The following is a 27,820-nucleotide window of genomic DNA, read 5'->3' on the forward strand; positions in this document are numbered from 1 at the left end:
GCACACAGCTACTTTGTCACCAGGATTCTATAATTTTTAGAATTTCAGCTGTAGCCAGGCCCACTGACAGGCCACACTCCACATTTAAATGGTATGCATTCTGTTGTGACCAGTACTGGTTTTAAGCTCCTTCATAGTCAGGATTCACGTGTTATTCATCTTTCCTACTCCTGTTATCCCAGTGATCTGTACATAGTAGATATTCAGTAAGTATAGCACAGGGATCTGCACATAATAGAAATTCAATAATCGCTAATTAAAGAAAAAACACATGATTTTATTACTTTCTTTATTCCTGGATCTTTGTAGATCTCCCCAAACAAGCTTTCTAATATTCTAATAAAACTTGACAGAGGAGGATAATATAACCCATTCCACATCTCTGGTGCTATAATGCTTTCAATATTATAACAGTGATCCTGAGAAAGGCGGGAGCACCCACGGCTGGAAATCACAAAATAACTACAAGTTTAGTTCCATTTTTTGAGCACATCTTACTGACCAGGCCCTGTGAAGCGGCTTCTCCACCTTATGTCTGCATAGCAGTTAAAAGCACAGACGCAAAAGCCAGGATGGGGTTGACTCTCCTTCTGCCTACGCTCACTAGTGGTGTTTCCTTAGGTAATTTATCGGACCTCCCTGAGTCCCAGCTTCACAGTAGGGAACATGTATGATTTGGCTTTTATTAGCACATTTAATGTTTCTTTAAAAAAAAATCACCCATTGAACTCTATCTCTCTTTTAAATTAGTTTTGAAAACAAAGAAGAATGTAGTAATTGGAAATTCCCTCAAAAGTAATATACTTCAACATTTTAAACTATTCACAAAAAAATACCCTTTAGGGTAGGCATAAGTCTGATATAACAGTAAATTTTTAATATAATTACTATCATTAAATATACAAATAAAGAGCATTGCAGTAAATGTAAAATAAGGCCAGTCACAGAGGCATTGCCCTGGCAGCCTCATTCGAAGGCGCACACCGAGCTGAGGAGGCCCAAACGGCAGAGCCACAGGGGTGTGGGTCTTCATTTGTAAGGAAGGGTGTTTGCTAAAGGTGAACATTTAGGCATGAAAGAATCGGGAGCAGTGCTGAGCTTCTTCTTCATCCAAGCCAGGAAAGCTTCTTAGAATAGGTGGCTTTAAAGTAGTCATTGCCAAGTAAAAAGGTATAACAAGAGAGGCAGAAAATTTCAAATTGATACCATGAAATTCCTTAATAATGGGAATTACCCATGTATTCTGACAGTACAGAGCACCCTTGGGTCAGCATTAGGCAGTATTAAAACTTCCTATGCAGTCATTTTGGCTCTATAATAAGCTGTTCAAGGAAATCAGAAGCCCATGATCAATGTAAACCCCCTCTATGTAGAGCTACTCTGTTATCCATTCACACTGAATCGACAGGTCCATTCGAAAGGGGGAAATATGAACATGGTATTTGCCTCTGAATTGACCAAGCCTGTGATTTAGGTAACCAAGTCTACAGGTTGTTTCTCCAAATTAAAAAGAAAAAGCTTGAATTAAGTAACTCATAACTGGTGAACAAACTGATAAAGTTAATCTCAGTACATACCCCCTTCAGCTAGTCATGGAAAGGCTTTCAGTTTGGAATTACAGAAAGGAACATGGAATCCCTGTGGAAACCCATGTCACACTAAGGATACTGAGGACTGTCAGAGCTTCTGTTAGGGGGTTTAGCTGGCACGGATGGGACTTTTAGGGACACCTGGATAGGTGAGAAAACTAGGTGAGCATAAAATTGCTCCAGGGTTGAGTAGTATTTTTTGCCTCTAAGCATCCTAAATCTCCTTTTTTTTCCCCTTAACTTAGAAGCAGGTAGGCAGAGTTACAGATTCCTGCATGTGCCTTGAGCAGGATCCACCCAGCAAGCCCCCTACCAGGTGATGCTCTGACCATCTGGAGCCATTACTCCATTGGTTGGCAACTGAGCTATTTTAGCACCTGAGGTGAGGCCATGGAGCCATCCTCAGCTCCTGGGGCCAACTTGCTCCAACCGAGCCATGGCTGTGAGAGGGGAAGTGAGAGATAGAGATAAAAAGAATGGGGAGGGGAGGGGTGGAGAAGTAGACGGTCACTTCTCCTGTGTTTCCTGACTAGGAATCAAACCTGGGACACCTATACACTGGGCCCATGCTCTACCACTGAGCCAACTGGCCAGGGCCCTGAATTTTCTTATCTGCCAAACCAGTAACAAGTTGATGACTGATAATCCTCCATGACCTAAAATATTCTATCTTCACTTTTCTCTTAGGTCAGTAGTTCTCCAATTTTAGAGCTTAAAAATCACTGAGTGTTTTCCTTGGTCAGGTGGCTCAGTGAATAAAGTATTGTCTTAGTGCACCGAGGTCATGAGTTCCATCTTCAATCAGGGCACGTATGAGAAGCAATCAAAAAGTGCAGAACTAAATGGAACAACTGAGTGGAACAATGAGTTGATGCTTCTCTCTCTCTCTCTCTCTCTCTCTCTTTCACACACACAGACACACACACACACACACACACACACACACACACACACAATTTCCTCTCTTCCAAACCCCTCTTAAATCAATGGGAAAAAATTTTAAAAATCATTAAGTGTTTGGTAAAATGCAGGGTCCTAGACCTCATAAGATTCAGGAGGTCTGGGGTTGGGCCCAGGAATCAGCATCCTTAATAAGCCTCTCAGCCAATTCTGTCGAGAGTGGTCTTTAGCCTATGCCTTAAGAAACTTCATGATTACTAGGTAGGCTTTGCCTGATTAATAGATCCTTAATGTAAAGCTAAATGTTACAGGATTAAGACAATTTAAAAAAAAAAAAGGAGAAAGAAGACCTCCTGGGACAATTTGAACCAAATAGAAAAGTCAAGGTGGCCAGCTGATTTTCCCAGATGATCGATACTTCTGGATGCCTGGTGACGTGGGGAGGCTGGAGGGTGGAGGCTTGCCCTGGGGAATTCTGCGATTGGAAGAGGCAGAACCCCTTTTATAAAAGCAGCTCTGGTGTGAATGTCCCCTATGTGGCCTCCAAGTCTTAGGGCCTGTGTTCTCCATATAGTCATCATATATAAATAAACGGCTCCTAGTGTACTGTAAGCAAATTCCACTCTCCTAAGTTTCCCCCAGGAACTTCCAAAAGGCTAGAATTGCTGAGAAGGGGTTCCTGGAACCACTAACATCTTCCTCATTGATTTCAGAAGAGAAACATCAAGCAGAAATTAGATCTTGTTCATAATGTGCAAATCTTGCCATTAAACATTTGTAGTTTCACAGGGAATTTCTTTTTCGGTTATACAGCAGGGAGACAGTTTTTCTTGTGTGTTAAGTAAAAACATTTGCATCATCTCACTTTCCTGGCTCGATCTCAATGACAGATATTTAGCAAAAGCAAATAAAACTTCACCACATTTTCTTTTAGTAATTAAAGACCTGTTAAGTGTCAATTTAGAAAACTTTTTGGACTCCTGTCTAAAATTTCATGACACGTTCATTTAAACCAAAAGCAGATGCTTGCTTTGAAAAAGTATTGACATTTTGGGAGAATTTAGGAAATGCCAGTAACAGAAATAAACGGATTTGGCAATGCACTTGGCAGCAGTAGAAGTTCCCATTAACCACAGTGTGAACTTGGAGTGCTGGGCAGCTCTTTTAATTTCTGTTTCTTTGTCAGGGTGTTTGTTGTTTTTGGATCCAAAAAATGGTGTCTTTCACAAAGGAAAGAGAGCATGGATTTTATGTGGTGGTGGTGGTGGGGGGAGTGGGAGGGGTTGGTTGATAGATTTGACCAGCTCTTCTGAAAAACAGAATCATGAAAGTCAAAATGCAAACACCTGACTGAGATGATCTTTTCAGAGCACATATTTTTCTGTGGCTCTATCTGTCCTACACAGTATATTTTAAAAAAATTGGATCATCCTCTGCATAGCCCCTTATATAACCACGTTTACTGAGCTCATCCCGGGGTGATGAGATGGACATACAGCATCTAGTTTACCGGCATTCACCTCGTTTTTCTGCTTGACTTTTTACAGAAAGCCACACAGAACTGTCAGGACAACTGATTCATATTACATGATGGTAAAAAAATGAATTTTTTCTTGACTGTCAAACCCACACACTCTACAGTTGGCATTAAGCAGACCACCTGCCCTCCCCCCAGAGTGGGTTTCCAATAGCAGATTCAGGTCACAGTAGCAACACGGGAGGCAGTTGAAGTGCCCGCCCTGTGTGGTGTGAGTGGTCAAGCTTTGGTTGTCTTGAACATCTGTCTTCCCAGCTGAAAACTGAGGAAATGGGGTGACAGAGCGGTCAGGCGGTCACGGAGCAGCAGAGACAAAGTCACCACTCACAGGAAGACCCGGCACAGAGTCGGTCCTGAGAAGGTGTTCCTTCTGAGTCCCCTCCTCCTGCATGCCTTTGAATGGCTTTTGATGTCGTTATCATCAGCTCAGAGAGGTCACTGCCCGGAACTCCAGCTGCAGGACCCTTGTCGCTTGGTGGGCTTGTACGGAACCAGCTCTGGGCCACAAGTGCACGGAGGTGGCTGGGAGGGGGGATGGTCCCATGCCAGAATCACTTCAAGGTGCAGGCGAATATGTCAGCTGAGCCCCTCTGTGACTGAAGGAAGCACAGACACAGTGCTCCCAGGGCGGGACCTGGAGATCAAGGCAGCTGAGAACAGCCTGATTTAGCCGGGATTTACCCCATATAAAAGGGCCGCTCTGAGGATGCAGCTGAATGCACATCCGGCTTTAGGCCCAGGCTGATTGCTGTCTGAGTCCCGATGCTGCCCTCACCAACTGTATGACTTGGGTTAGATGCCCCATCTCCATGAGCCCCGGTGGCCGAATCTGTGCCGTGTGCATATTAGTCTCTACCTCTCCAGGTCCCCGTGAGGGTGAAATAAACGCACTGGGGCAGTGTGCTCAGCAGAGTGTCCGGCACGTGGGACGATGCTGTAAAGGTTAGTCCTCCGGCTCCTGCCCCACTCTGCAGCCCGATTCCCCCCTGGAGTTGATGTCAGAAGCCTCATTCACTGATTCTCAGCGAAGGCAGGATGCCATTTAAATGCAAGTATTGCCTCTGAAGAGAAATGGAACTTTCAAGGTCCTTTCTTGTCTTCTACTTACACTTCAGTTAAGGGATGAAAAACTTGGAGGCACAATGAAAACCACAGGTTCTTGCAGCTCAGGTGCTTTACAGGATCACCTGGTCCCATTTCTTATTTTGAAAAGAAGCAAACAGTCTCAAGGACTTTGAATATTGCCTGAAGAGCTACTCAGCATCAGGGGTAGAAAATGTATTACCCGCTTCTGATTCATCATTAAGTTTATCATAAGAAGTTGAGCTTAAATTAGAAGTGAGAAAGTATGTCCTTGGGCTAGTAATAATAGTCGCTAAAACTTATTTCATCTTCACTGGGGGCTCGGTCCTATGTTAAGTACTTACATGCATTCTTGTGTTTAGTAGTAATGAAGGATGTAGTTACCAATATTATTTCCAGTTTATAAATGAGTAATTGGAGGCATTGCAAAATAAAATTGTTTTCCTAGGGTTGCAGATGACTGCACGGCAGAGCTGAGGTCCAAACTCACTGAACGCTACAGCTCCCAGACGGGGGGCTGGTGCGGGGGCCAGACAGAAGGGAAAGCGCGGGCCCTAGACGGCCCCCTCACAGCTCGCTGCCGTGCCTCCCTCCCGTCTGCCTACCTGTAATAGGGGGCGATGGTGCCAACCTCCACAAACCCGAGTGGTTCTTGAGACGTGAAGAGGCACTCTGTAATGGGTCATTCACGTTATCAGCCGCTATTGCGCCTTCCCTTGGAGACAGATGGAGAGGCAGCAGAAAGGCTGAAGGCAGAAAGCCCTGCAAGGCTGCCCAGCAGACAGGTGGCCCCACACGGAGCCTGCTAGAGGGAGGGCAGCTGGTGGGGGGAGGGAGGCTGGGGGAGGTTTGCAGAATCTGTGAGGAGTCAGGAAGACGGGAGGGAGCCTGAAGGCAAGCTCACCTCCCCACAGTGCTTCCTGGACAGACCCTGCGGGCCACAGGCAAGCGTGGGCTGGAGAAAACCCCGGGAATGTGCACTTGCTCCTTCTGGCCCTCGAATTTTCCTTCCCGGACTCCTAGAACACTTTCAGATTCGAAAGCCTTTTAATGAGCTCTAACAACGTATATTCCAAATTTGGCCTCTGTGTCAGGGCAAAGCTGATCGCCTGTATGATTTAAGATAAAAAGTTGAGTTGTTTGGCACCCAAAAGTAAGATAATATAGAAAAAAATTTCCAGTGATTACCCTCATCTCTCTTTTAACCGAATTGCACCTTGTTTAAGCGAAGTCTCCAGTCAAGAGCTTGTTCTAAGTCATTCTCCAGCACGGGGGTTTAAGGGGACAGGTCTGCAAACGAAGCCAGGAAAGGTTGTGAGGGTTGGGGGAGGTGGAAAAGAGCTTTTCAGGACAGGGGAGACCACTGAAAACTCTTGTACTACACAAAGCAGTCTGGCTGTTCGATTACATCCTGTCAGAGATATTTATGCAAGAAAAGAAAATGGTGACATTCCAATTTCTTCATGAGAATGTAAACAAAACCAGGGGTTTCTAAAAGCTGGCTCTGGCCCACAGCACATCCCAGGCGGAGCTGTCTCCTGGCCCCGCAGTATTTACTGCCATCATCAGGGCAAAAGGGAGGGAGCTCTCCCTGCAGACACACTACAGATTTAAAACAGCCGCTCATGCCCAGCTCATTAGTAATCAGAGCGTGAATGAGTTGGGTTTTGGTGGGGGAGAGATACTTACAGAAATATTTCCACAACTAGCAATCTGTTTATATACAAATAACTCCCAAATCTCGAGGAAGTAGGTAAACATTCTCATCGTTTCCCAGATACTTCAGGTTTGTAAGACACTCAATATAAGATTATAAAAATGCAAATAATACATCTATCAGATGAACTAGAAGAGTTGTCACTTCAATACCTTTGTGACATTTTTCTCAAATGTCGTTGGCAAGTGTGTATTTCTCATACTCCGACAGGGGCTCAGTCTGGCTCAGCATCTGGGTCCACACACTGTGGGCGAGCAGTGGACAAAGAGGAGGAAAGTGGCAGGATTGTGGAAAGTCCTGAAAGCTATGGCACTCGGGCTGTATGTGTGTCTGTAATGGATAATCTATGAATTTCTCAGGCGCTCCTACATGAAAAGGGACAGTGGATGTTAAGCCTAATCCAGAGGGACTTGAAACATTGAAGACACGAACAAAATCCGTCGATTCCACACCAGAGCTTTATTGTCTAGCTTGGCCAAGCGATGGCAACTCCGACAGAAATCTGAGGGAGAGTGCACTGGCCCTCTGTTCTACTTAGTTTTTATAGTTTTGTAAGTGGGAAGTACAGAAGCACAAATTGTAATTAGGAGCCCTTTACCACTATTGGTTATAGTCATATGTCCTTTAACATGATAGGACCATGTTCAATTTGCAAGCCATACATCATTTTGGAGAAAACAAAATTTACAAGTCAACACAATAGTAGAAAGATGTCTCTTTACATATTAAAAGGCATTCCTATATTTTCTAGTGTTTATCCGCCATCTCTCTGTCCAGAGTCACACGTGTTAACCACACACATTTACATAGGAGAGGTAGTTTCCATGGGGACAAATGCCCGCAAATGGCTCATTGCTATAAGAAAAGGTTTATTTTGGCTTTTCTCTTCCTGCACCTGGCTAGCCATTCACCCCTTTTCCCCACAGGTGTGGTAGAATGTCTGGGAATCCATGTTTTCCTCCCCTTTGCATTTACAATACAATGCCAAGAGCCATCCTGGTTATGCCAATCACACAGTACAGAGACTACTCTCACAATTTCTCTGCACACCTTAACCCAAATTAATAAAATGTTCTTCAAGCCTCTTAAAATATTAATATTAATTCTGTAGTTTTTGGTACTTTACAACACCTGCGGGTGAAGTGGCGCAGTGGCTCCTCAGTGGAAGAGGAGTAGATGTTGGCAACAGAAGAGAAAAATAATGTGTTGTAAGATAGCAATAAAATAAAGAGCTTCAAACGCTGTGGAAGGCGGTCCACAGTGTCATATTCTTCAGAGAAATCAAGGGGCTGAGAGCTGAGAGGACCTCCGGACCGCAGAGCCGATGTTCACAATGTTCAGGACAGCGGCTCCCCTGGAATGCTGGATGAACAGGTGAGAGGAAGCAGAAGCACCATGTGTTAACCATTCCTCTTGGCACTTTGATCGGAGGAAGGAAGGAGTTAAGAAAACAACTTGAGGAAATAGCTTAACTGAAAAAGAGTCCCTGTGGGCTGGAAGTCTGTGGAATGGGAAGAATCTGAAGACCTAAGAGAGAACCCATGATAATGGATGGGGGGGGGGGGGCAAGAAAGAAATAGCCTCAAGAACACATGTGGGTTTTACACTAATGACTACTGAGGGCTGAAATAAAAAAGACTGACAACATCAAATGTTAGGGTACGAAGCAAAGAGATCACTCACCACTATTAGAGTGAAATGTGGTACAACTACTTAGAAGAACTGTTTGGCAGTTTCTTAAAACATTAAAGATTCAATTATCCATAATTCTACTCCTAGATATGATATTTACCCCCCCCCCCCAAATGAACAAAGACTGGAATGGGAATATTCATAATACTAACTCAAAGTTGTAAACACACCAAGTATTCACCCACAGAAAATGACAAATTACTTCATTTATACAATGGGATACAACTCAGCAATAAAAAAAAAAAAGTAGCATGTAACAACATGGATAAGACTCAAAAAATTATGCTAAGCAAAAGTACCCAGACAGTAAAAAAGTGCATAGTAAATGATCACCTGTAACTTAAGTTCTAAAACAGTTTAAAGTATTTTATGGTGAAAAAAATCAGAATAATGATTGCCTCTGGGAAAAGAAAATTACTCAATAGAAGCATCAGGGTTTTCCTGGGGTGGTGGAAATAGTCTATGTGTTATTTTGGGGGCAATTACAAGAGTATGAAAAATTGTCAAAACTCATACCAAACACAAGATTTGTGCATTTTTAACATGTTAATTATGCCCCAATTAAAAAAAAATACATAAACGGTATAAACCCTAGCCTTTTGAAAGAGGCATGACAATTCTTCCTCCCACAGAAGAAGAAAAGAAGAAAGAGTCTGAACATGCAGGAAATTTTGAGGTAGGCAGAAGGGAACCTGCAAAAATACACCCTGCATGACTTGAATATTGTTAGTAAAAGTAAGGGATGATGTCATCTTCTGGGTATGTGTCTGGACACTGAGGAGGGGAATAAAGGATATGAGTATGAGGAAGACAAAATATTTGGGAGATATAATAAGTCCATTAAGGATGAATCTCTCTACCAGTTCTATTACCCACCCCACTCTTTTTTTTCCCACAATGCTGTCTTCAGAGTTTTGTAACAGTCCCATGCAACTCAGAGTTGTGTTTTCAACCTCCAACACTTGATAGATTAGATGATGGTCTAGAGCAGTGGTAGTCAACCTGGTCCCTACCACCCATTAGTGGGCGTTCCAGCTTTCATGGTGGGTGGTAGCAGAGCAACCAAAGTATAAATAAAAAGATAGATTTAACTATAATAAGTTGTTTTATAAAGATTTATTCTGCCCAACTTAGTGAAAATCCGACATAAAGTACTTGGTAAGTAATTATTATTATATGCGTTAACTTGCTGTAACTCTGCTTTATAAATTTTATAAAGTAAAGTTACTTCCCTACTTTATAAATCACCATTACTGTGGAATCAATGGGCGGTTAGAAAATTTTACTACTAATAGAGATACAAAAGTGGGTGGTAAGTATAAAAAGGTTGACTATCCCTGGTCTAGAGCATATATTTTCAACAGAGGTGAAAATTGCTTCTTGGACAACAGGTGGTGCGACAAAAAATCATTTTAGATATTACAAGGATTTGTGGTCTCCCAATGCTCTACCCTACCTAACAAATCTTACTCTTGAGTTTTAAATTGGGGTATGAGTGGTTAGATAAAAAATGCTTTAAAAGCGTGGGGTGTTAATGAAAAAAGTTGATAAATACTGATCTAGGCAAATGAAAATGCAGGCAATAAGGGTAACTTAGGTTGGGAGTCTGGTCAGGCAAGTAAAGGACAGTTAAGGTATGAAGGACTCTAAGTTGATGTCACATGCATTACTGAAATAGATCAGACAAATTAGAGATGGTATTATAAATTATGAACGTTAAGAATCACACAGAATGAGATTCTAATAATAGTGAAGAGCAGGGCCAGCAGGAATGAGAATAAAGTTGTCATGGGAGGCATGTCAACATTAGGTCTAAAAAGAAGACAACTGAGCACAGAGAAGAGCTAGAAAGTAGCAGGTCATAAACATGACCCCATCAGTAGGTCAGTAGGCATGATGGGGGCGGGGAGAGTGATGGACAGAGTGGGCAGAAGTAAGAGGTTAAGGCCAAAGAGGAACATTTCCGAATTCAGCTATTAAAGAAGGAAAAGGTCTGCATAAGGAGAAAGCACCTGGCATGGTGACGCCGGTGCATGCTCAGTGCAGAGCAGAAGGAGGGCCTTGCAATGAAGAAGGCGGCAGAGGATCTGGGCGATTAACACAATTCTTGAATTTCCTAGAAATGGCATCACATCTTGGGAGCTGGAGAAAGTCATTGCTCTGGTGCTCATGTCCCTGAGGACGATGGGAGAATGTACAAAAGACTGAGATGGTGTGAACGAGATGCCAGACTGGGCTTCTAAAGAGCGGGGGTGGGGAAGAGACCTGGAGAGAGACAGCATCAGTTGGATAAAGATGAAGAAGAAGGAACTGTAATGTGGTTGAGACTACGTATAGGTAAGTGAAGTTGCAGGTAATCTGGATACTAAGAGATTATGAAGATGAGGCGTGGGATTTCACTCCAAGAGGAGGATGCAGAACTTGCCCACTCACAGTTGACATCCTAATGTGGTGGGAAGAACCTCAAAACATGAGTCATTTTACAGTAGGCTGGCATTTTGGATACTGGTTATCTTCTTTCTGTGTGCCTTTGTTCTCTAGATATTCAATTTTCTAAAGGATTGGACTAAAGAAAATTATACACTGTTATCAAGTTGATCTTCTGTATAATTCAATTATTAAACATTCTATTTCATTTGCTTCTGAGCTTTGATTATAAGATTTATTGTAACATCCATGTAATATCTATAGCCAAGCATACGCATGGAAGGTACTCCTGGCAATGAGGGAGGTATGATATGATTCTTTAAGAGGTTCTCTTCATATTCTGTTTCAAATACCAGCAACTATTTCACCCAAGCAGTCACAGAAATATTTTCCCATGCCCTGAATTGAAATATTCTATTATATTCTTCTGAGCCACCAGGGATTTTTGCTCTTTTCAACCCTAAAAAGTTCATGCTAATGTTGTCTACCTTCTTTAACATGTTAGGTTCCAAGCAAGGCCAACAATAATTAATATAAATTAAGAATGCTGGCATGGAAAGCTGTTCCTTATCCGTCTGTCACACTGTACATGTGTTCCACAGACTCATAACAGATTAACTTCAAAGCCCAGTAAAACAGTTTGAAAGAAGCCAAATATATCTGGAGAACACTCAGTGAAGTCTACTGCTATGATCAGGTCTAACACTGTCTGTCACATAATTCCAAGAATTAAATGAAGTTTGTGCTCAGCACTGTAAGATTTCTGAGATGCTCCAAAAGAATCACATTGTTATTTAGAACTTCTGGCCTGGAAGTCTTTTCACATTTCTCTCAAAGTCAAGGTCATTAATTAAGATCTGTGCTGTCCAATATAGTAGCCACTAACTACATGTGGTTATTGATCCCTTGAAATTTGAGTAGTCTGAGATATCCTGTAAATATAAAACATATACTAGATTTCAAAGATTAATCATAAAAAAGTATACCATGCAATGAGTATTTTTACATGTTCAATTTTAAAATTAATTTTTAAGATTAATTACATATTAAAACGATAATATTTTGGATATACTGGGGTTAAATAAAATATATTATTAAAATTAATTTCACCTTTTGTTTTGAAATATGGCCACTTGAAAATTTTAAATTACATATTCTTTTGTTGTTGTTGTTGTTAAGTGACAGGCGGGGAGGTAGGGAGGTAGAAAGACAGACTCCCACATGCACCCCAATCTGGATCAATCCAGCAAGCCCCCTACAAGGTGATACTCTGCCCATCTGGGGCCACTGCTCCCATTGCTCAGCAACTAAGCTATTTCAGCACCTGAGGGGAGGCCATGAAGCCATCCTCAGTGACCGGGGCCAACATAGTCAAATCATTTGAGCTATGGCTACAGGAGAGGGACAGAGAGAGAGAGAGAGAGAGAAGGGGAAGGCGAGGGGTGGAGAAGCAGATGGTAGTTTTTCCTGTGTGCCCTAAGAATAAAACCTGGGAGTTCCACATGCTGGACCGACACTCTATGGCTGAGCCAACCAGCCAAGGCCAAATTACAGATTCTAATGTATTACATTTCCATTGGGTGGTGCTGCATTAGGCTGTATCCCAGTTTTGAGGTGAACCACAAGGGGGCAATTGAGGGTGGTGATAATGGGCACAGGTACTGACTCAGAGAAATCTAGGTTCAATTTCCAGGTCTAGCTAGTTCCTTCCTAAGGGACCCTGGCACATAGCTACTCCAATCTAAACTACTCATATCTAAAGAGATAACTGGGGTTCTTAGAATAAACATTCAGTTCTATATTATGAGAAATTACACAATTTGAAAGTTAGCTGCCTAATGAGAAATAAATGTGGTATAAATCTTAAATATTCTTACCCTCTTTTTTCTGCCTTTGAATCATTGCTACTTAGCAGAACAATACTAAGGAAAGCAAAAGCAAACCTCAGAGTTAGCTAAATGTGGATTAGCTCTGCTGTTTTCTGAGCCACCACTCTCTGCTACTGAGGGATATGGTATAAACTGCCTTTACTGTTAGCGTAAGAAAAACAGGAAAGACCTTTCTCTCAAAAGGCAGCCATATATCATTAAATAGCTAAATATCAAGTAATTTTTGGATGGAAGAGCTATTTGAGCAGCTTGGGTAATGGAAAATGAACAGGATGAAAGTCCAGGGGCAGGAATTCAATTATGGGTCTGCTACAGCCAACTTCAAAGTTAAAGAGACTCCAAACCTTGGTTTTCTCATCTATAAGATGAGGATGAGGAGAGTAATACCTTTCACAATAGATTGTTTTAAAGATTAAGTTAAATAATGGATATAAAAACATGTATCTGTAAAATGAAAAATGTTAAAATGCATAAATGTTAACTATTATGATGATTTTATTCTTTTGGATTCTAAGAACGATCTACATAGATATAGCCACTTTGCTCTCTGGTATAATGTGCGAGAGCAGAAGGTAAACAAGGCTGGCTTCGTATAGACACTTAACCTCCTAGGACCTTGACTCCCTTTCTTCCCTATCCACTTTATTCACTGGGAGGGCCTCATAAAAAAAGCACTCAGAAAACTGCAGTCCTGTACACATGTAAAGCATTGTTGTTGGTTTGGATAATCATCAAGAGTTTATTTTACTGAAAGAGAAGCAATCCTATGCTAGGTATCCAGGACTCCCTCCTACTGTGAAAAGTAGTCACTGCCATGCTCCAAAATATATTTCCTCGTACTTTTAACTCACATATGCTAATTCAAGATAATATAGTCAGTGGCGATCATACGTGAATTGAAAAAGGAAGGTCAGAATGTACCTCTCTTGTTCAGGCCTGGACAAGGTGAAGTTTAAAAGAATCTCTGTCATCACTGTTGAGTAGAGGCGCATTCAGCACAATATGATAATCATAATTGCAGGGTATCATTCCTATCAAGAACCAGCATTTCATAGACAGGCCAATAAAGCCGACTTTTTTTGGGGGGGAAAATATTCATCTACATGATTTTTGAAATCAGCACTATATAATCCAGGTAACCCAATAGATACTGTCAGGTTTTTAACCAAATATGAAGGTGTTTTTTTTTGTTTTGTTTGTTTGTTTGTTTTTTCATTTTTCTGAAGCTGGAAACAGGGAGAGACAGTCTGACAGACTCCCGCATGTGCCCGACCTGGATCCACCCAGCACGCCCACCAGGGGGCGATGCTCTGCCCCTCCGGGGCGTCGCCATGTTGCGACCAGAGCCACTCTAGCGCCTGAGGCAGAGGCCACAGAGCCATCCCCAGCGCCTGGGCCATCTTTGCTCCAATGGAGCCTTGGCTGCGGGAGGGGAAGAGAGAGACAGAGAGGAAAGCGTGGCGGAGGGGTGGAGAAGCAAATGGGCGCTTCTCCTGTGTGCCCTGGCCGGGAATCGAACCCGGGTCCTCTGCACGCTAGGCCGACGCTCTACCGCTGAGCCAACCGGCCAGGGCCAGATATGAAGTTATTTGGGCCCTAAGTTAGGACATATACAGATGTAACAATGGCTTTAAAAAACAAAACAAAACATGAGCCCTTAGAACTTTACATAGAGACATAAGAGTTCATAATAGTAAAGTAAAAACACCCTAATGACCTGTAACTAGTTATCTATAATAATTAGACTAATTTTCTCCAAAACATTTAATTTGTTCTTATTTTTAAAGGGAACTTATTATATAGTACTAATACACACACACACACACACACACACACACACACACACACACACACACACATATATGTAATATTCAAGGAGTAAACAGGAAGGTGAAGAAGGTGCATCAAAGATGTTACCGAGGCGATTAAGACAGTCCTGTTAGGGAGAGGGTAAAAGTACACAGCGCGCCATTAGCCTCAAAGATGCCAAATGTGTTCTCTGCAAGTTTAGAGACATGGAAGCCAATTCAGTATGTGTAGATTTGTGTAGATCAGGGGTCCCCAAACTACGGCCCGTGGGCCACATGCGGCCCCCTGAGGCCATTTATCTGCCCCCGCCGCACTTCCGGAAGGGGCACCTCTTTCATTGGTGGTCAGTGAGAGGAGCACATTGACCATCTCATTAGCCAAAAGCAGGCCTATAGTTCCCATTGAAATACTGGTCAGTTTGTTGATTTAAATTTACTTGTTCTTTATTTTAAATATTGTATTTGTTCCTGTTTTGTTTTTTTACTTTAAGATATGTGCAGTGTGCATAGGGAATTGTTCATAGTTTTTTTTTTATAGTCCGGCCCTCCAACGGTCTGAGGGACAGTTAACTGGTCCCCTGTGTAAAAAGTTTGGGGACCCCTGGAGATTGTCAGCATCTTAACAAGTACAGATAAATACATCACTACAGTTTGATTCCAACCATTTTTACCTTTAGATTTCCATTTCTAATGTTTTCAACCTATTTTTTTAAGTTTAGAAGTCAAATTTCATAACCACCACCATTTTTACTACCATCATTGTAGGCACCATCACCAACATAACACGCCTAGACTTCCTATTAATAAAAATATAAGATGCAAAAGTACTCCTTTGTGTTAGTCTTCTGTGACGCTAACTGCACTGTTAACCTTTTATAGGGCAGTGAGGAAAAAGCCAACACCAGTGACTATGCCTGGGAGGCTTTCCAATGAGCAAGAGTTCCTCTAATGATGACTGACTCCAGGGATGCCTCACTCTTCTTACCTACCGTACAAACTGGGCACAGATTGTGATTATGCCATTTGTTTACACCTTTAGAGCAGACTGCTTTTCCTAGACCAGCACATTCCCCAAGGAATATTCATAAAATACCTGGGAAATGCCCTACCAAAAAAAAAAAAAAAATCGACTCAAAAAATGCTGAATTCCAATATTCCCTGCTGAGGTCTTACAGGGCATTTAGCATATGAGAAGTTCTTGGCAACAAAGAACTATCTTTAGTTTAATTTAACATTTCCTAAACTGATTTGACCATGTAATCCTTAATCTCACCTGTCTACACACAATCTATTAACATCTTTCAGAACTAATACTTCTAGAAAAGACACTCTGAGAAAATACTTTTTTTGAATGATGGGGACCAGAATTGATTCAGATAAACATCACATTGTCCCAAAGCTTTATATTCCTAAATATTCCAATCTTGGAAGAGCAGACGACAACATAACCAAGGAGGTGTTGGGAAGAAAAGGATTTCTGGAAATGAAAAGGCCACGGGATCAAAGGTACGCAGCGTACTTACTTAAGGAGATTGCCAAGATTGAACAGGGCCCGGTTGTGCTGCGGGTTTAGCTGGAGAGCCCTCTGATAGTACATCTTTGCCTCTGCTGTGTTTTTCGTCAGCGTTCCAAGGTTGTTCAGGGCGCTTGCATGGCGTGGATACAACCTGAAAAATTTGAAATATTAGGCGAAGGTTGTTCAAAAACTTCTAAATTGGGCAGGCACAGTTTGCTTGTTCTGTTCTCCCCTGCTCCCAGGTATGCCACAATCAAAATGAAACACTGAATTCCTCCTTTGTTCTAATGGTGTTTCTATGTCAAATCTTTTTTAATCCAATTTTATTGCAATATCATTGACATAAGCACTGTGTAAGTTTCAGGTATCCATATGTTGTGAAATGACTGCCACAATGAGTTTAGTTAGTATCTATCATCTCATATCTATACAAAGGAAATGGGAGAAAATGTTTTCTTTCCTTGTGAAGAGAACTCTTAGGCTCTACTCACTTAACAACTTTCATATGTACCATACAACAGTGTTAGCTGTAGTCATTGTATTGAATAGTACATTATATCTTTAGTACTCATTTATCTTATACCTGGAAGCTCATACCTTTGACCATCTTCATCCAATTTCCTAGCTGTCTGATAACCTTAAATCTGATCTCTTTTCCTATGTTTTTATTTTTATATTATTTTATTTTTTAAGACTTCATGTGGGTGAGATCATACACGACAGTAAGTCCTCATTTAATGCTGTCAAAGGGTTCTGCAACTTTAAGTGAGTTGGTTATAAAGAAACCAATTCTGCTACAGGGTAATTGCTCTAAACAAGAGTTAAACTTTAAAGATATCTCATTAACATAACTAAACCTCATTGAATAAAATGATGTTATGCAAGGACCTGCTGTATTTGTCTTTCTCTGACTTATTTCACTTAGCATAGTGCCATGTTGTCACAAATAGTGGGCTTTTCTTCTTTTAATGGCCGGATAATATTCCATATTTACACACCACAGCTTATTTATAAATGACTTTTGTTTCCATATCTTGGCTTTGTAAATAATGATGCTAGGAATATGGGGTTGCAGATGGCTTTTTTGTATAGTGTTCTCATTTCTTCTGGATATACCCCAACAATTAAAATTGCTGGATCATGTGATAGTTCTTGTTTTAATTTTTTGAGGAACCTCCATACTATTTTCCATAGTAGCTGCACAAATCTACATTCCCTTTTCTTCACATCCATACCAACACCTGTTATTTCTTTGTTGTTCTTTAAATATTAGCCATTCTAGGCTTCCTGTCAAGAGAAGTACTCACATTCTCTCACAAGCACATCAAACTTACAACTAAACTACAGAACAGCTATCATTCAGAACTGCCCGAAATATAGCTGAACAGAAGTCCTATAACTGAGGATATAAAGAAGAAGTCACATCCAGATGAAGAGCAGAAATGCCTAAGAAGCTGGTCCCACACCCAAATGTGGCAGATAAAAATTAGGAGGAATAGTTCAGCTTTGGAGGTCTCTCCATAGGAGCAAGGGGTCCCAGCCCCACACCAGGCTACCCAGCCCAGAGTTGCAGTGCCAGAAAGAGAAATTCTCATAACTTGTTGCTGTAAAATCAGCAACGATTGTGGCTGAGTGAAGAGGGCTGCTGGACTCCCAGGTGTTCCTCTTAAAAGGCCCATGCACAGTATTACTCAGATTCACTCTGAGCTCCAGCACGCAGGGCAGCAGTTTGAAAGGCACCAGGGACACACAAGGAGGGACTGAATTGTTTGCAAACCTAAAGGGATTGGCAAGAAATATTCAAAGTGATAAAAAGCAAGGACCTACAACCAAGATTACTCTACCCAGCAAAGTTATCATTTAAACAGCTTCCCAGACAAGAAAAAGCTAAAGGAGTTCATCTAGTATGACATGAAATGTTAGAATCTTTAAGAAAAAGAAGGAAAAAGGATAAAAAATATGAATAATTAAAAGGCAAAGAATATGTATATATTAACAATTGAATTTAAAAAACACAATAAACAAGCAGAACAGAAACGGATTCATAGATACAGAGAACGTTTTGATCGTTGCCAGATGAGAGGAGTGTTGGGGTCTGAATGAAAAAGGCGAAGGGATTAAGAAGTACAAATTGGTGGTTAGAGAATAGTCATGGGGGAAGTACAGCATAGGGAATACAGTCAGTAAATCCTAATAGCTATGGGTGGAGTCAGATGGGTACAAGGTTTATTGGGATGATTACTTAGTAAGTTACATAATTTCTAATCATGGGGTTGTACACCTGAAGCTAATACATTGTACGTCAACTATAATTAAAAAATAAAAAATAATTTAAAAAAATTTAGCCATTCTAACAGATGTGAGTTTGATTGTGAGTTCTCATTGTGGTTTTGATTCTCCTTGATGATTATTGATGAATGTTAGGTATCTTTTCATGAACCTGTTGCCGTCTGTATGTCTTCTTTGAAAAAATGTCTTCAGATTCTCTGCCCATTTTTACTTGGTTTTTGTTGTTCTTGAGTTGTATGAGCTATTTATATATTTTGGGTATTAAATAATTATCAGATATATGATTTTCAAATATTTTCTCTCATTCTGAAGGTTTCCTTTTTATTTTACCATTGGCTTCCTTTGCTGTGTAGAAGCTTTTTAGTTTTGTGTAGTCCCATTTATTTAGTTTTACTATTGTCACCCTTGTTTCTGCTGTCAAATACCAAAAAAAACAAAAACCTATTGCCAAGACAAACGTCAAGGAGGTCACAGCCTTTGTTTTCCTCTAGGAATTTTATGGTTTCTAGACTTATATTCAAGTTTTAGATTAATTTTGTTAATTTTTGTGTGTGGTGTAAAACGATGGTCTAACTTTATTCTTTGACATGTGCTGTCCAATTTTCCCAACACCATTTATCAGAAAGACTGTCTTTTCTACAATGTGTATTCTTGGCTCCTTTGTAGTAAATTAATTGACCACAGATGGGTGGGTTTAATTCTGGGCTCCCTATTTTCTTCAATTGATCAATGTCTTTTTTTTTTCTACAACAATACTGTACTATTTTTTTATTGATTTCAATTTGTTGTGTTTATAGTTAAAAGTGTACCCCCAAATATATCTCCCTCCCTCCTTGTTCTCCTTGATACCCCCTTTGCCCCTGGCCCCCACCACCTTCCCCCCTACCCCCCATGATTTACTGTCCTGCTCTCTATCTTGCTGTGTTATGTTTATATACTTTCATTAATGTCTTTCCTTTCTTTGATCCCCTCCTCTCACCCCCTTTCCCTCTGACCGCTTTCCTTCTGGACTCTTTAACTCCTTTTCTGCCTCTCTTCTGTTTCTCCGTTCACATTGTTCATTGGATTCCTCATATGAGTGAAGCCATATGATATTTTTCTTTCTCTACCTGGCTTATTTTGCTTAGCATAGTAGACTCCAGGTCCATCCATGTTGTTGCAAAGGGTAAGATTTCCTTCTTTGATTACTATGGCTTTTTAATATAGTTTGAAATGAGGGGGCATGACACTTCCAGCTTTCTTTTTCAATCTTACGCCAAATGTTAATGCTCAACTACTTTTGCAGTTGCAAGCATATAAATAAGGCAGAGAAGCACATATTTGAAATTCAGCGGTATAAGCAAATTACTCCCAAACATGCAAAAATAAATAGTATGTGAATTTATCAGTGTTAAGTTAATATTAGTCCCTTAGAGACTAAAATTAATTTCAACTTCCTTTAATAGAAAATTCTTTTGCTGCAGGTATTGAGTTTCTGTCCTCCTGGGATTGTTGACCAGCTATCTCTACAGTGCCCACTATTTCCACAAGATGCTAGGAGTTTCATGGATGAGATCTTCAAAAACACATTTGGACTGGAGCATCAGATAGACCATCACTATTGAGAAAAGATGATATGTAATGTTCCCCCATAAAAATAAACTTTATCTCTATACCACCATCCATCTTGACTCTCTTTTTACATTTTATCAGATGTTCCCTTCCTTCAGTAATTTGATACCACTTGGCCTGATATAGTTCTCAGAATAAAACTCCTAACAAACTCATACACACACAAAAAAATAAAAAATTAAATAATGCACAATAAAGTGAAAACAACATTTCTAATGTTCAAAAGCAAATGTAGCCTGACCAAGTGGCGGTGCAGTGGATAGAGCGTTGGACTGGGATGCCGAGGACCCAGGTTTGAGGCCCTGAGGTCGCCTGCTTGAGCACAGGCTCATCTAGTTTGAGCAAGGGGTCACTTGATCTGCTGTAGCCCCCCTGTCAAGGCACATATGAGAAAGCAATCAATGAACAACTAAGGTGCTGGAATGAAGAATTGATGCTTCTCATCTCTCTCGTCCTGTCTGTCCCTCTCTGTCCCCTTCTCTGTCTCTGTCTCTGTCTCTGTGTCACACACACACACACACACACACACACACACACACACACAGCAAATGTAAAAGATTTGGCATACATCAGTAACCAAATTTGTGCTGATTAAGAAAGAAAGGGAATCAATTTATTTCCTTAACTCGAAACTATAAAGAAAGCAAATCAGCATAGCTACACCATTTAGCTGTTTCTGCTAAGTTTAGAGTGGACATATTTAGCTATCTAAGAAGTTCACTCCATTTTTGTCACACAGAATACTTTGAACAAGCCTGTGGAGCTGGCTTTTAATTTGGAAAAGCCAAGGTAATGCCCAAGTAATAAAAATAGGATCTATACTTTTCAAGTCTCTTGATGATCAAATGCCATGTTTGTCCCCTCCCATCTTATTCTGTAAGTTCTAAGATCAGTTTAATTCTGGGACAGAGGTTGATATTAAAAGGCCAAAAAGACAAGTCGCATCACTTTTTTCCCCTCAAATCTTTGCTCACCTAGAGTTTCCTAAGTTTATCTGCCCATGTAATCCTCCCTTCTTCCTTCCCTACTCTCTCACCAAACACCTATGAACATCCCCGAGAATTAGTATTTTTAAGAAGACATACTGGATAATGCTTCTCTTGAGTGACAAAGAATAGAATTGATTCAGAATGAACGATGCATCCTCTCAAAGCTTAAAAGCCCTAATTATTCACACTGGCTTTGAAGGCTGTAAGGAAAGATACATTATGAGAGGAAGTTGGAGAAAAGAAACCATTCCAGGCCAGACAAGGGCTGTTGGTTGCTTCTCTTTGGTGACCTTTAATTAGCAATGACAACCTGAGGGTCCCTGGTACTAGCCCTGAACACCCAATCTCACGGTTCCTGAGGCATGGCAAGTTTTTGGTGCCCTCTCTGAGATGCACTCTAGGATATGAGTTCATGATCACTGGCCCATTTACTCCATGCCTGGAAGTCCCCTGGGACACAGGTGTCTAAAAATTATTTTGGAAGTGATTACAGAATGCACATTATAGCCAGGACTTCAATTCTTCTAAAGAAATTTTTATTTCTTTTTTTATTGTTGAGCAAAGCTCTATGACTTCCAAATGACTTAAAAGGTGTCCAGTTAACATGGTGAGGGTAAGTTTCATTGTTTTCCCTGATGGCAAACGGTGAGAAAAAGCATCCTGGAACACCTGCCTGGTCAAAAGAAGTTATTTCGTAAAACTAGATCTTTCCCTTATTTCTTTAGACTTTAGAGACCTGAAAATAAAACGTCTAAGATAAAAGTACAAACCATGAAAAAGAACAGTCTAAATTCAGTAAGTGCTTCCACAACGGGCACACCTCTGTGTCAGAGTTCTCGTCAGCACTGCCGAGCAGCTGGCCCTGTCCAGCTGGTTCTTGTCCCTTCTTTTCGGACTTTTATTCACTGCTGACCCCACTGTCATTTAAATGAAAGGCATGCACTTTCAAAGTTCACAGATGACAAAAATGTTTCTCTCTCTCTCTCTCCCTCCTCTCTTTTATTTTATTTTACATTTATCAATTCAGAAACTGAAACAGAAATAAGTTGTGAGAAGGAAAGTAAAAACCTTTCGTATGTCTTGTGCCCCAAGGCTGCAGAACCATGAAGCTTAGGAGAGGGCTTCCTGGCCAGCTACAGGTCAGAAAAGAGGCTCTATGTTTAATTAACAGAGTCCTACTCTTCCTAGAGACTGCTGGTGTTGATGGTGATTTACTGAATCTATTACCATGTGCAGTCCTCTGCCTGGAAAATGAATAGATGCTGTTTGTTTCTGGTAATAGTAAGCATCTTCTAGTAATATATTGTCTCACTGGTTATCTGATTAGGTTTATCTAAGCTCAAACAAGCATTACATTATTTATGAAACAAAGCTGAACTTCATTAAAGGGATTCTTCAACAACCAGGTCAGAAGAAAATATATATCACTTTTTATTTTGATTTTTATATAGATGTAGATGTTTTCTTCAAACAGATACTCTTGTGCTGTGGATCGAAGACCTATGCAAAAACAGTGTGTGTTGACTTCATAAATTACCTTGTGTTTGAATTAGCCTGGGTCTAAATCAATCCTGAGGTCTCCAAGGGGGGAAATTTTCTATTGAAAAGATGAATAATTTAAGAGATGTCTATGTAGCTACATCAATTGTCAGAATAAATTAAGCCCATCTCGACTATCACTTCTACAGGTATGTTCCACAAAAGTTCTGCTAGTGATTATTTCCTTCCCCATCTGGAAAATAAAACAAAACTCAACAAAGCTTCACTGAACTGCATGACTGTGATCATCAGGCCTGTTTTTCAATGACCGATTTAACTGGATTTTCTTTCTCACAGTTTTAGTCACCATTTGCATGGTTTATGGGGGCTCTTTTGCTATTTCTTTACTATTTTTATTTTAATGAGTTAAATTTTAAAAATTTATTATACAGAAGAGGTGTTATACTGTCACAGAGTACTGGGGTATAAGAAAGTTTGTTTTTTCTCTTAAAAAAAGAAATCTAGGCCCTGGCCAGTTGGCTCAGTGGTAGAGCATTGGCCTGGCGTGCAGGAGTCCTGGGTTCGATTCCCGGCCAGGGCACACAGGAGAAGCGCCCATCTGCTTCTCCACCCCTCCCCTTCTCCTTCCTCTCTGTCTCTCTCTTCCCCTCCCACATCCAAGGCTCCATTGGAGCAAAGTTGGCCCGGGCACTGAGGAAGGCTCTATAGCAACGCCCCAGATGGGCAGAGCATTGCCCCCTGGTGGGCATGCCGCATGGATCCCGGTCAGGCACGTGCGGGAGTCTGACTGCCTCCCTGTTTCCAACTTCAGAAAAATACAAAAAAAAAAAGAAATCTAGGTATAGTGATACAGTTCCATGTGCTAAAGAGATCTTTTTTCAAATTTACATTGGTGATAAACATGCATTTAAAGGGTTCTTAATTTTTATCTATTGGCAGAATTAATAGGGTAGATAGTTAAGAACATTATTATTTCCCTCCATTCTCAGTCATCTCACCTGGGAAGAATTAATAGTAATGACATGTTAACAGGAACAATGGCCTAACTGAAAAACAAAAGGCAGGAACTAAAGAAAATAGGTCCCAAAAGACCTAGGATGTATTCCAGATATTTTTTACATTTTAAAGGGCTTTTTCATATATTATCTCATTTGACCTTCCTCGCTCTTAAAGTAAAATTATTGTATTATTTTACAATTGAGGAAAGGGATGGAGAAAGAAAGTAAATAATATATGATTAAAAAACAGAAAAGGTATCTCAGATGTCTTTGTGTTCTTAAGTATTAAGAAGGCAAATGGTTCCTATAAATCCATTTTCCCAAACAATACATGAGTCATTCCACCATCAGCAAATAAATACAAATTAGAGCTTCCATTTTGAATAAATTCTCTCTTTTTCCCTTTTGACTAATGCATTCAACTATGATATAAGCAGGAACTACTGCTCAGTGACAGAGTGAAATAACTCAGGAGACATGGTTACTGAGATTCTTATTCATGGAAAAATTTTTCTCCTGCCACACAAAATAATCGTGGAGTCTCTGTGAAGCTCAGTATTATGCAAGGCAATCTACAATCAGTAACACTCAGTGCATAAGACATATATGTACACGTACCCTCTGTTCTACTGTTCTTGAGCTTAAACCACAAATAAAGATCTGTAGACACAAGACTGTTGGGCAGATAAAATATATTATGCTCACTTTGTTAAAGATGGCGCTGCCCACGTGGAAGCCCATGGCCCAGGTGATGGAATTGGTTGCCCTTCGTGCTTAGGATGGGCGTGATTATATTAATGTGTGTTGGGGCGGGCTGTGGGCAGGCTGGATCCTTGTAGCCTGGGGCTTGGTTTTAGGACTAAGCCTTTCCCACCCTTTTTGATGTGGGGTGGTACAATCCCATCATGCCTCAGATAAGTGACTTTGTATTAGAGACTTCCCTATTTTGTATATTGGATTAAAGGTTTTGATTTCTGCACTATAAAATGGGGCAGCCTGACCTGTGGTGGCACAGTGGGATAAAGCGTTGACCTGGAAATGCTGAGGTCACTGGTTCAAAACCGTGGGCTTGCCTGGTGAAGGCACATATGGGAGTTGATGCTTCCAGCTCCTCCCCCTTCTCTCTCTCTCTGTCTCTCCTCTCTCTCTCTCTCTCTCTCTCTCTCTCCCTCTCCTCTCTAAAAAAAAATGAATAAAAAAATTTTAAAAAAAAGAGAAAAAAAATAAAGTGGGGCAGACTGGGAGCTTGCTCTCTTGGTTCCTGAGATTAGCATTAGAGAGCCTCTGCAGAGAAAGGCCACGTGGAGGAGGCCAGGAGAGGCAGCCAAGATGACAGAGTGCTGAGAGAGAAGCCAGTTTGTGCAGAGTTTATGCAGGGAGAAGGAAGGAGATGGGGAACAGAGGTGAGTAAGTCTGGTGAGCTAGAAACCTTTGAATCTAGGAAACTTGGATAAGTCAGTAGTTTTATGAGCACTGAATGAGTGGGTTTTGGAGCCCAGTGTGTGTTTTTACTTGCCCACCAGGTGCTAGCTAGGATTAAAGCTAATGGCCCACCAGTTTTTGGCTCCATTGTTTCACTACCATCTGTCCGAATCCAATGCGAACCTGCATGGGCCAAGCAGCTGTGATGGTGGCCCTGGCTACTGGCTTTACATTTGGTATAGTCTGTGGCAGGATTCGATACAGATGAATATGGAGCCACCTTTGAGTGGTGGATTAGAGGACTGGCTGCTGTTATGGTTCCCCATGGCTGTCCTTTTGGGGACCGTGGACTGGCTGACTTTTACAGCCATGTGTGAGGAAACCTAGAGCTCTGTGGAAGAGGCTGCCTGGGACCTGCAAACCGAGCAGTGGAAGGAGCTGGAGCAAACGTGGGAGAAACAGATGCTGACCCTGGAGCTGGAGGAAGCGCTGGAGGAGGAGGCCGACCAGGTTTGCAAGATTCACCTGGAAATGGAGCAGACGCTGGAGAAGGAATCACAGGTTTGTGAGTTGGAGATTGCCCTGGATGTTATGCAAAACCAGCAACGGCAGGAGGTCAGGGCTGAGGCCGGGCCTGGGGCTGCAAGGCCGGCAGCAGGAGCTGATGTTTCCAGTTCCTCTTTGGAGGATGAGGAGAATCAGGCTGGAGTTGCAATCCGCAGTCTCCAGAAGATGAGAGCCCAGCTGGAAGGAGTACCTGCTATGCTCCTAGTAGGTCTGCGATTTTGGGACATAAGGGTGAATGCCATCATGCTCTCCAGAGCAGAGATGGAAATGCTGACTGCCATTGCCACGTGTTCCTCTTTGGGACAGTGTAAGACCTGCCAGAATGGCAGGAAGAGGAGGGTGGCTGACGCCCCATATGCGTGGACTGATTTCCTGTACTCTAACCGGAGTGAACACTGGCTCCTTTGTTGGATGGACTTATGGAGTTTGGACAATGTGAAATACCCTGATGGGGGTGGGGGGTGGCTTTGCTGGAGGCCATTCCCCTGACCCAGGAAGCTTTTCCCATGTCTAGAAAGAAAGCCGAGGACATTTTGCGCTTTGGGCTAAGTGTTCAGAGACTGGTGAAATGTACCTTTGTAATTGTTGAAATTGTATGATTTGTCATGTATTTGTAATTTGTGTAATGTGCCTAATTTCCTTGCACAGGGATGCTGGTGGTGTAGATTGTGGGTAGTAAAGTGAGCATAGGGGTGGATTGTTGGGCAGATAAAATATATTATGCTCACTTTGTTAAAGATGGTGCTGCCCACATGGAAGCCCATCGCCCAGGTGATATTAATGTGTGTTGGGGGCGGGCTGTGGGCAGGCAGGATCCTTGTAGCCTGGGGCTTGGTTTTAGGACTAAACCTTTCCCACCCTTTTTGATGTGGGGTGGTACAATCCCATCATGCCTCAGATAAGTGACTTTGTATCAGAGACTTCCCTATTTTGTATATTGGATTAAAGGTTTTGATTTCTGCACTATAAAGTGGGGCAGACCAGGAGCTTGCTCTCTTGGTTCCTGAGATTAGCAGTAGAGAGCAGAGAGCAGAGAAAGGCCATGTGGAGGAGGCTAGAAGAAGCAGCCAAGATGGCAGAGTGCTGAGAGAGAAGCCAGTTTGTGCAGTTAGTGCAGAGAGAAGGAGATGGGGAACAGTGGTGAATAAGTCTGGTGAGCTAGAGACCTTTGATTCTAGGAAACTTGGATAAGTCAGTAGCTTTGTGAGCGCTGAATGAGTGGGTTTTGGAGCCTAGTGTGTGTTTTTACTTGCCCGCCAGGTGCAAGCTAGGATTAAAGATAATGGCCCACCAGTTTATGGCTCTATTGTGTCATTACCATCTGTCCAAATCTAATGCGAACCTGCATGGGCCAGGCGGCTGTGATGGTGGCCACGGCAACTGGCTTTACACAAGACATATGACTAGTTTGGTTTTACACTTTCTTTCAGTCATTTACTTTAAATTTTGTACAATCTGTTTAAAAATTAAGGCTACGGTCTGTGGCCATACTACCCTGAAGGGGCCAGATCGTGCCTGATCTTGGAAGCAAAAATTAAGGCTACTGTTAATTTTTCATCATTTGAGTACCTTATAAGGTATTCTATTGTATTAAGAAATATTGTATCATCATGTGCTCCAATTTGCAATTTTCTTTCAGAATATACGTACCCTGATTTATCTGTCTGATTATCATTCCATACATTAACTTAGTTGAGGTTATCTATGCTAAGGTCAGATGTTTGTTTTCTATTTCCTTTTGAGAAAAAAAAAAAAGGAATCCAAAAGAAAAACATGACTGGGAAAAAATTCAACTGTAAAACCTAAATTTCACTGGACTAAAAGATCCCCAGAGTAAACTTCCTTTCAGGAGTCGACTGCATATTTTCAACCATTCTTAAGTGCTGCTTCCTTCATGTTTTAAAATTGGAATCATCAGGTCACTAATTGGACGTGGGTGACACTGATTATGTATTGGTCTGCTTCTTTATTTGACATTGGCACTAAAACCCAGCAAAGGTCTTTCTAGTTTCATTCTGCAATGTACTTCTTCCCATCCATTAGACCAGTGGTCCCCAACCCTCGGGCCACGGACCGGTACCAGTCCGTGGGCCATTTGGTACCGGTCCGCAGAGAAAGAATAAATAACTTACATTATTTCTGTTTTATTTATATTTAAGTCTGAACGATGTTTTATTTTTAAAAAATGACCAGATTCCCTCTGTTACATCCGTCTAAGACTCACTCTTGACGCTTGTCTCGTAAGTTTGACAATTATATTTAAAAATACCACAGTTTTTACGCTGG

General features: G+C 41.3%; 1 protein-coding gene across 1 annotated transcript in view; it reads right to left on the reverse strand.

Annotated features, from left to right (window-relative positions):
- Positions 1–27,820, reverse strand: part of TMTC1 (transmembrane O-mannosyltransferase targeting cadherins 1) — a 285,489-nt gene that overhangs the window by 42,040 nt on the left and 215,629 nt on the right. Inside the window, exon 12 of the mRNA XM_066368881.1 lies at positions 16,166–16,309. Coding sequence (XP_066224978.1) covers positions 16,166–16,309 — 144 coding nt within the window. The remainder of the gene's footprint in view (positions 1–16,165; positions 16,310–27,820) is intronic.

Source organism: Saccopteryx leptura, chromosome 2 (assembly GCF_036850995.1).
Source record: "Saccopteryx leptura isolate mSacLep1 chromosome 2, mSacLep1_pri_phased_curated, whole genome shotgun sequence".
NCBI lineage: Eukaryota > Metazoa > Chordata > Mammalia > Chiroptera > Emballonuridae > Saccopteryx > Saccopteryx leptura.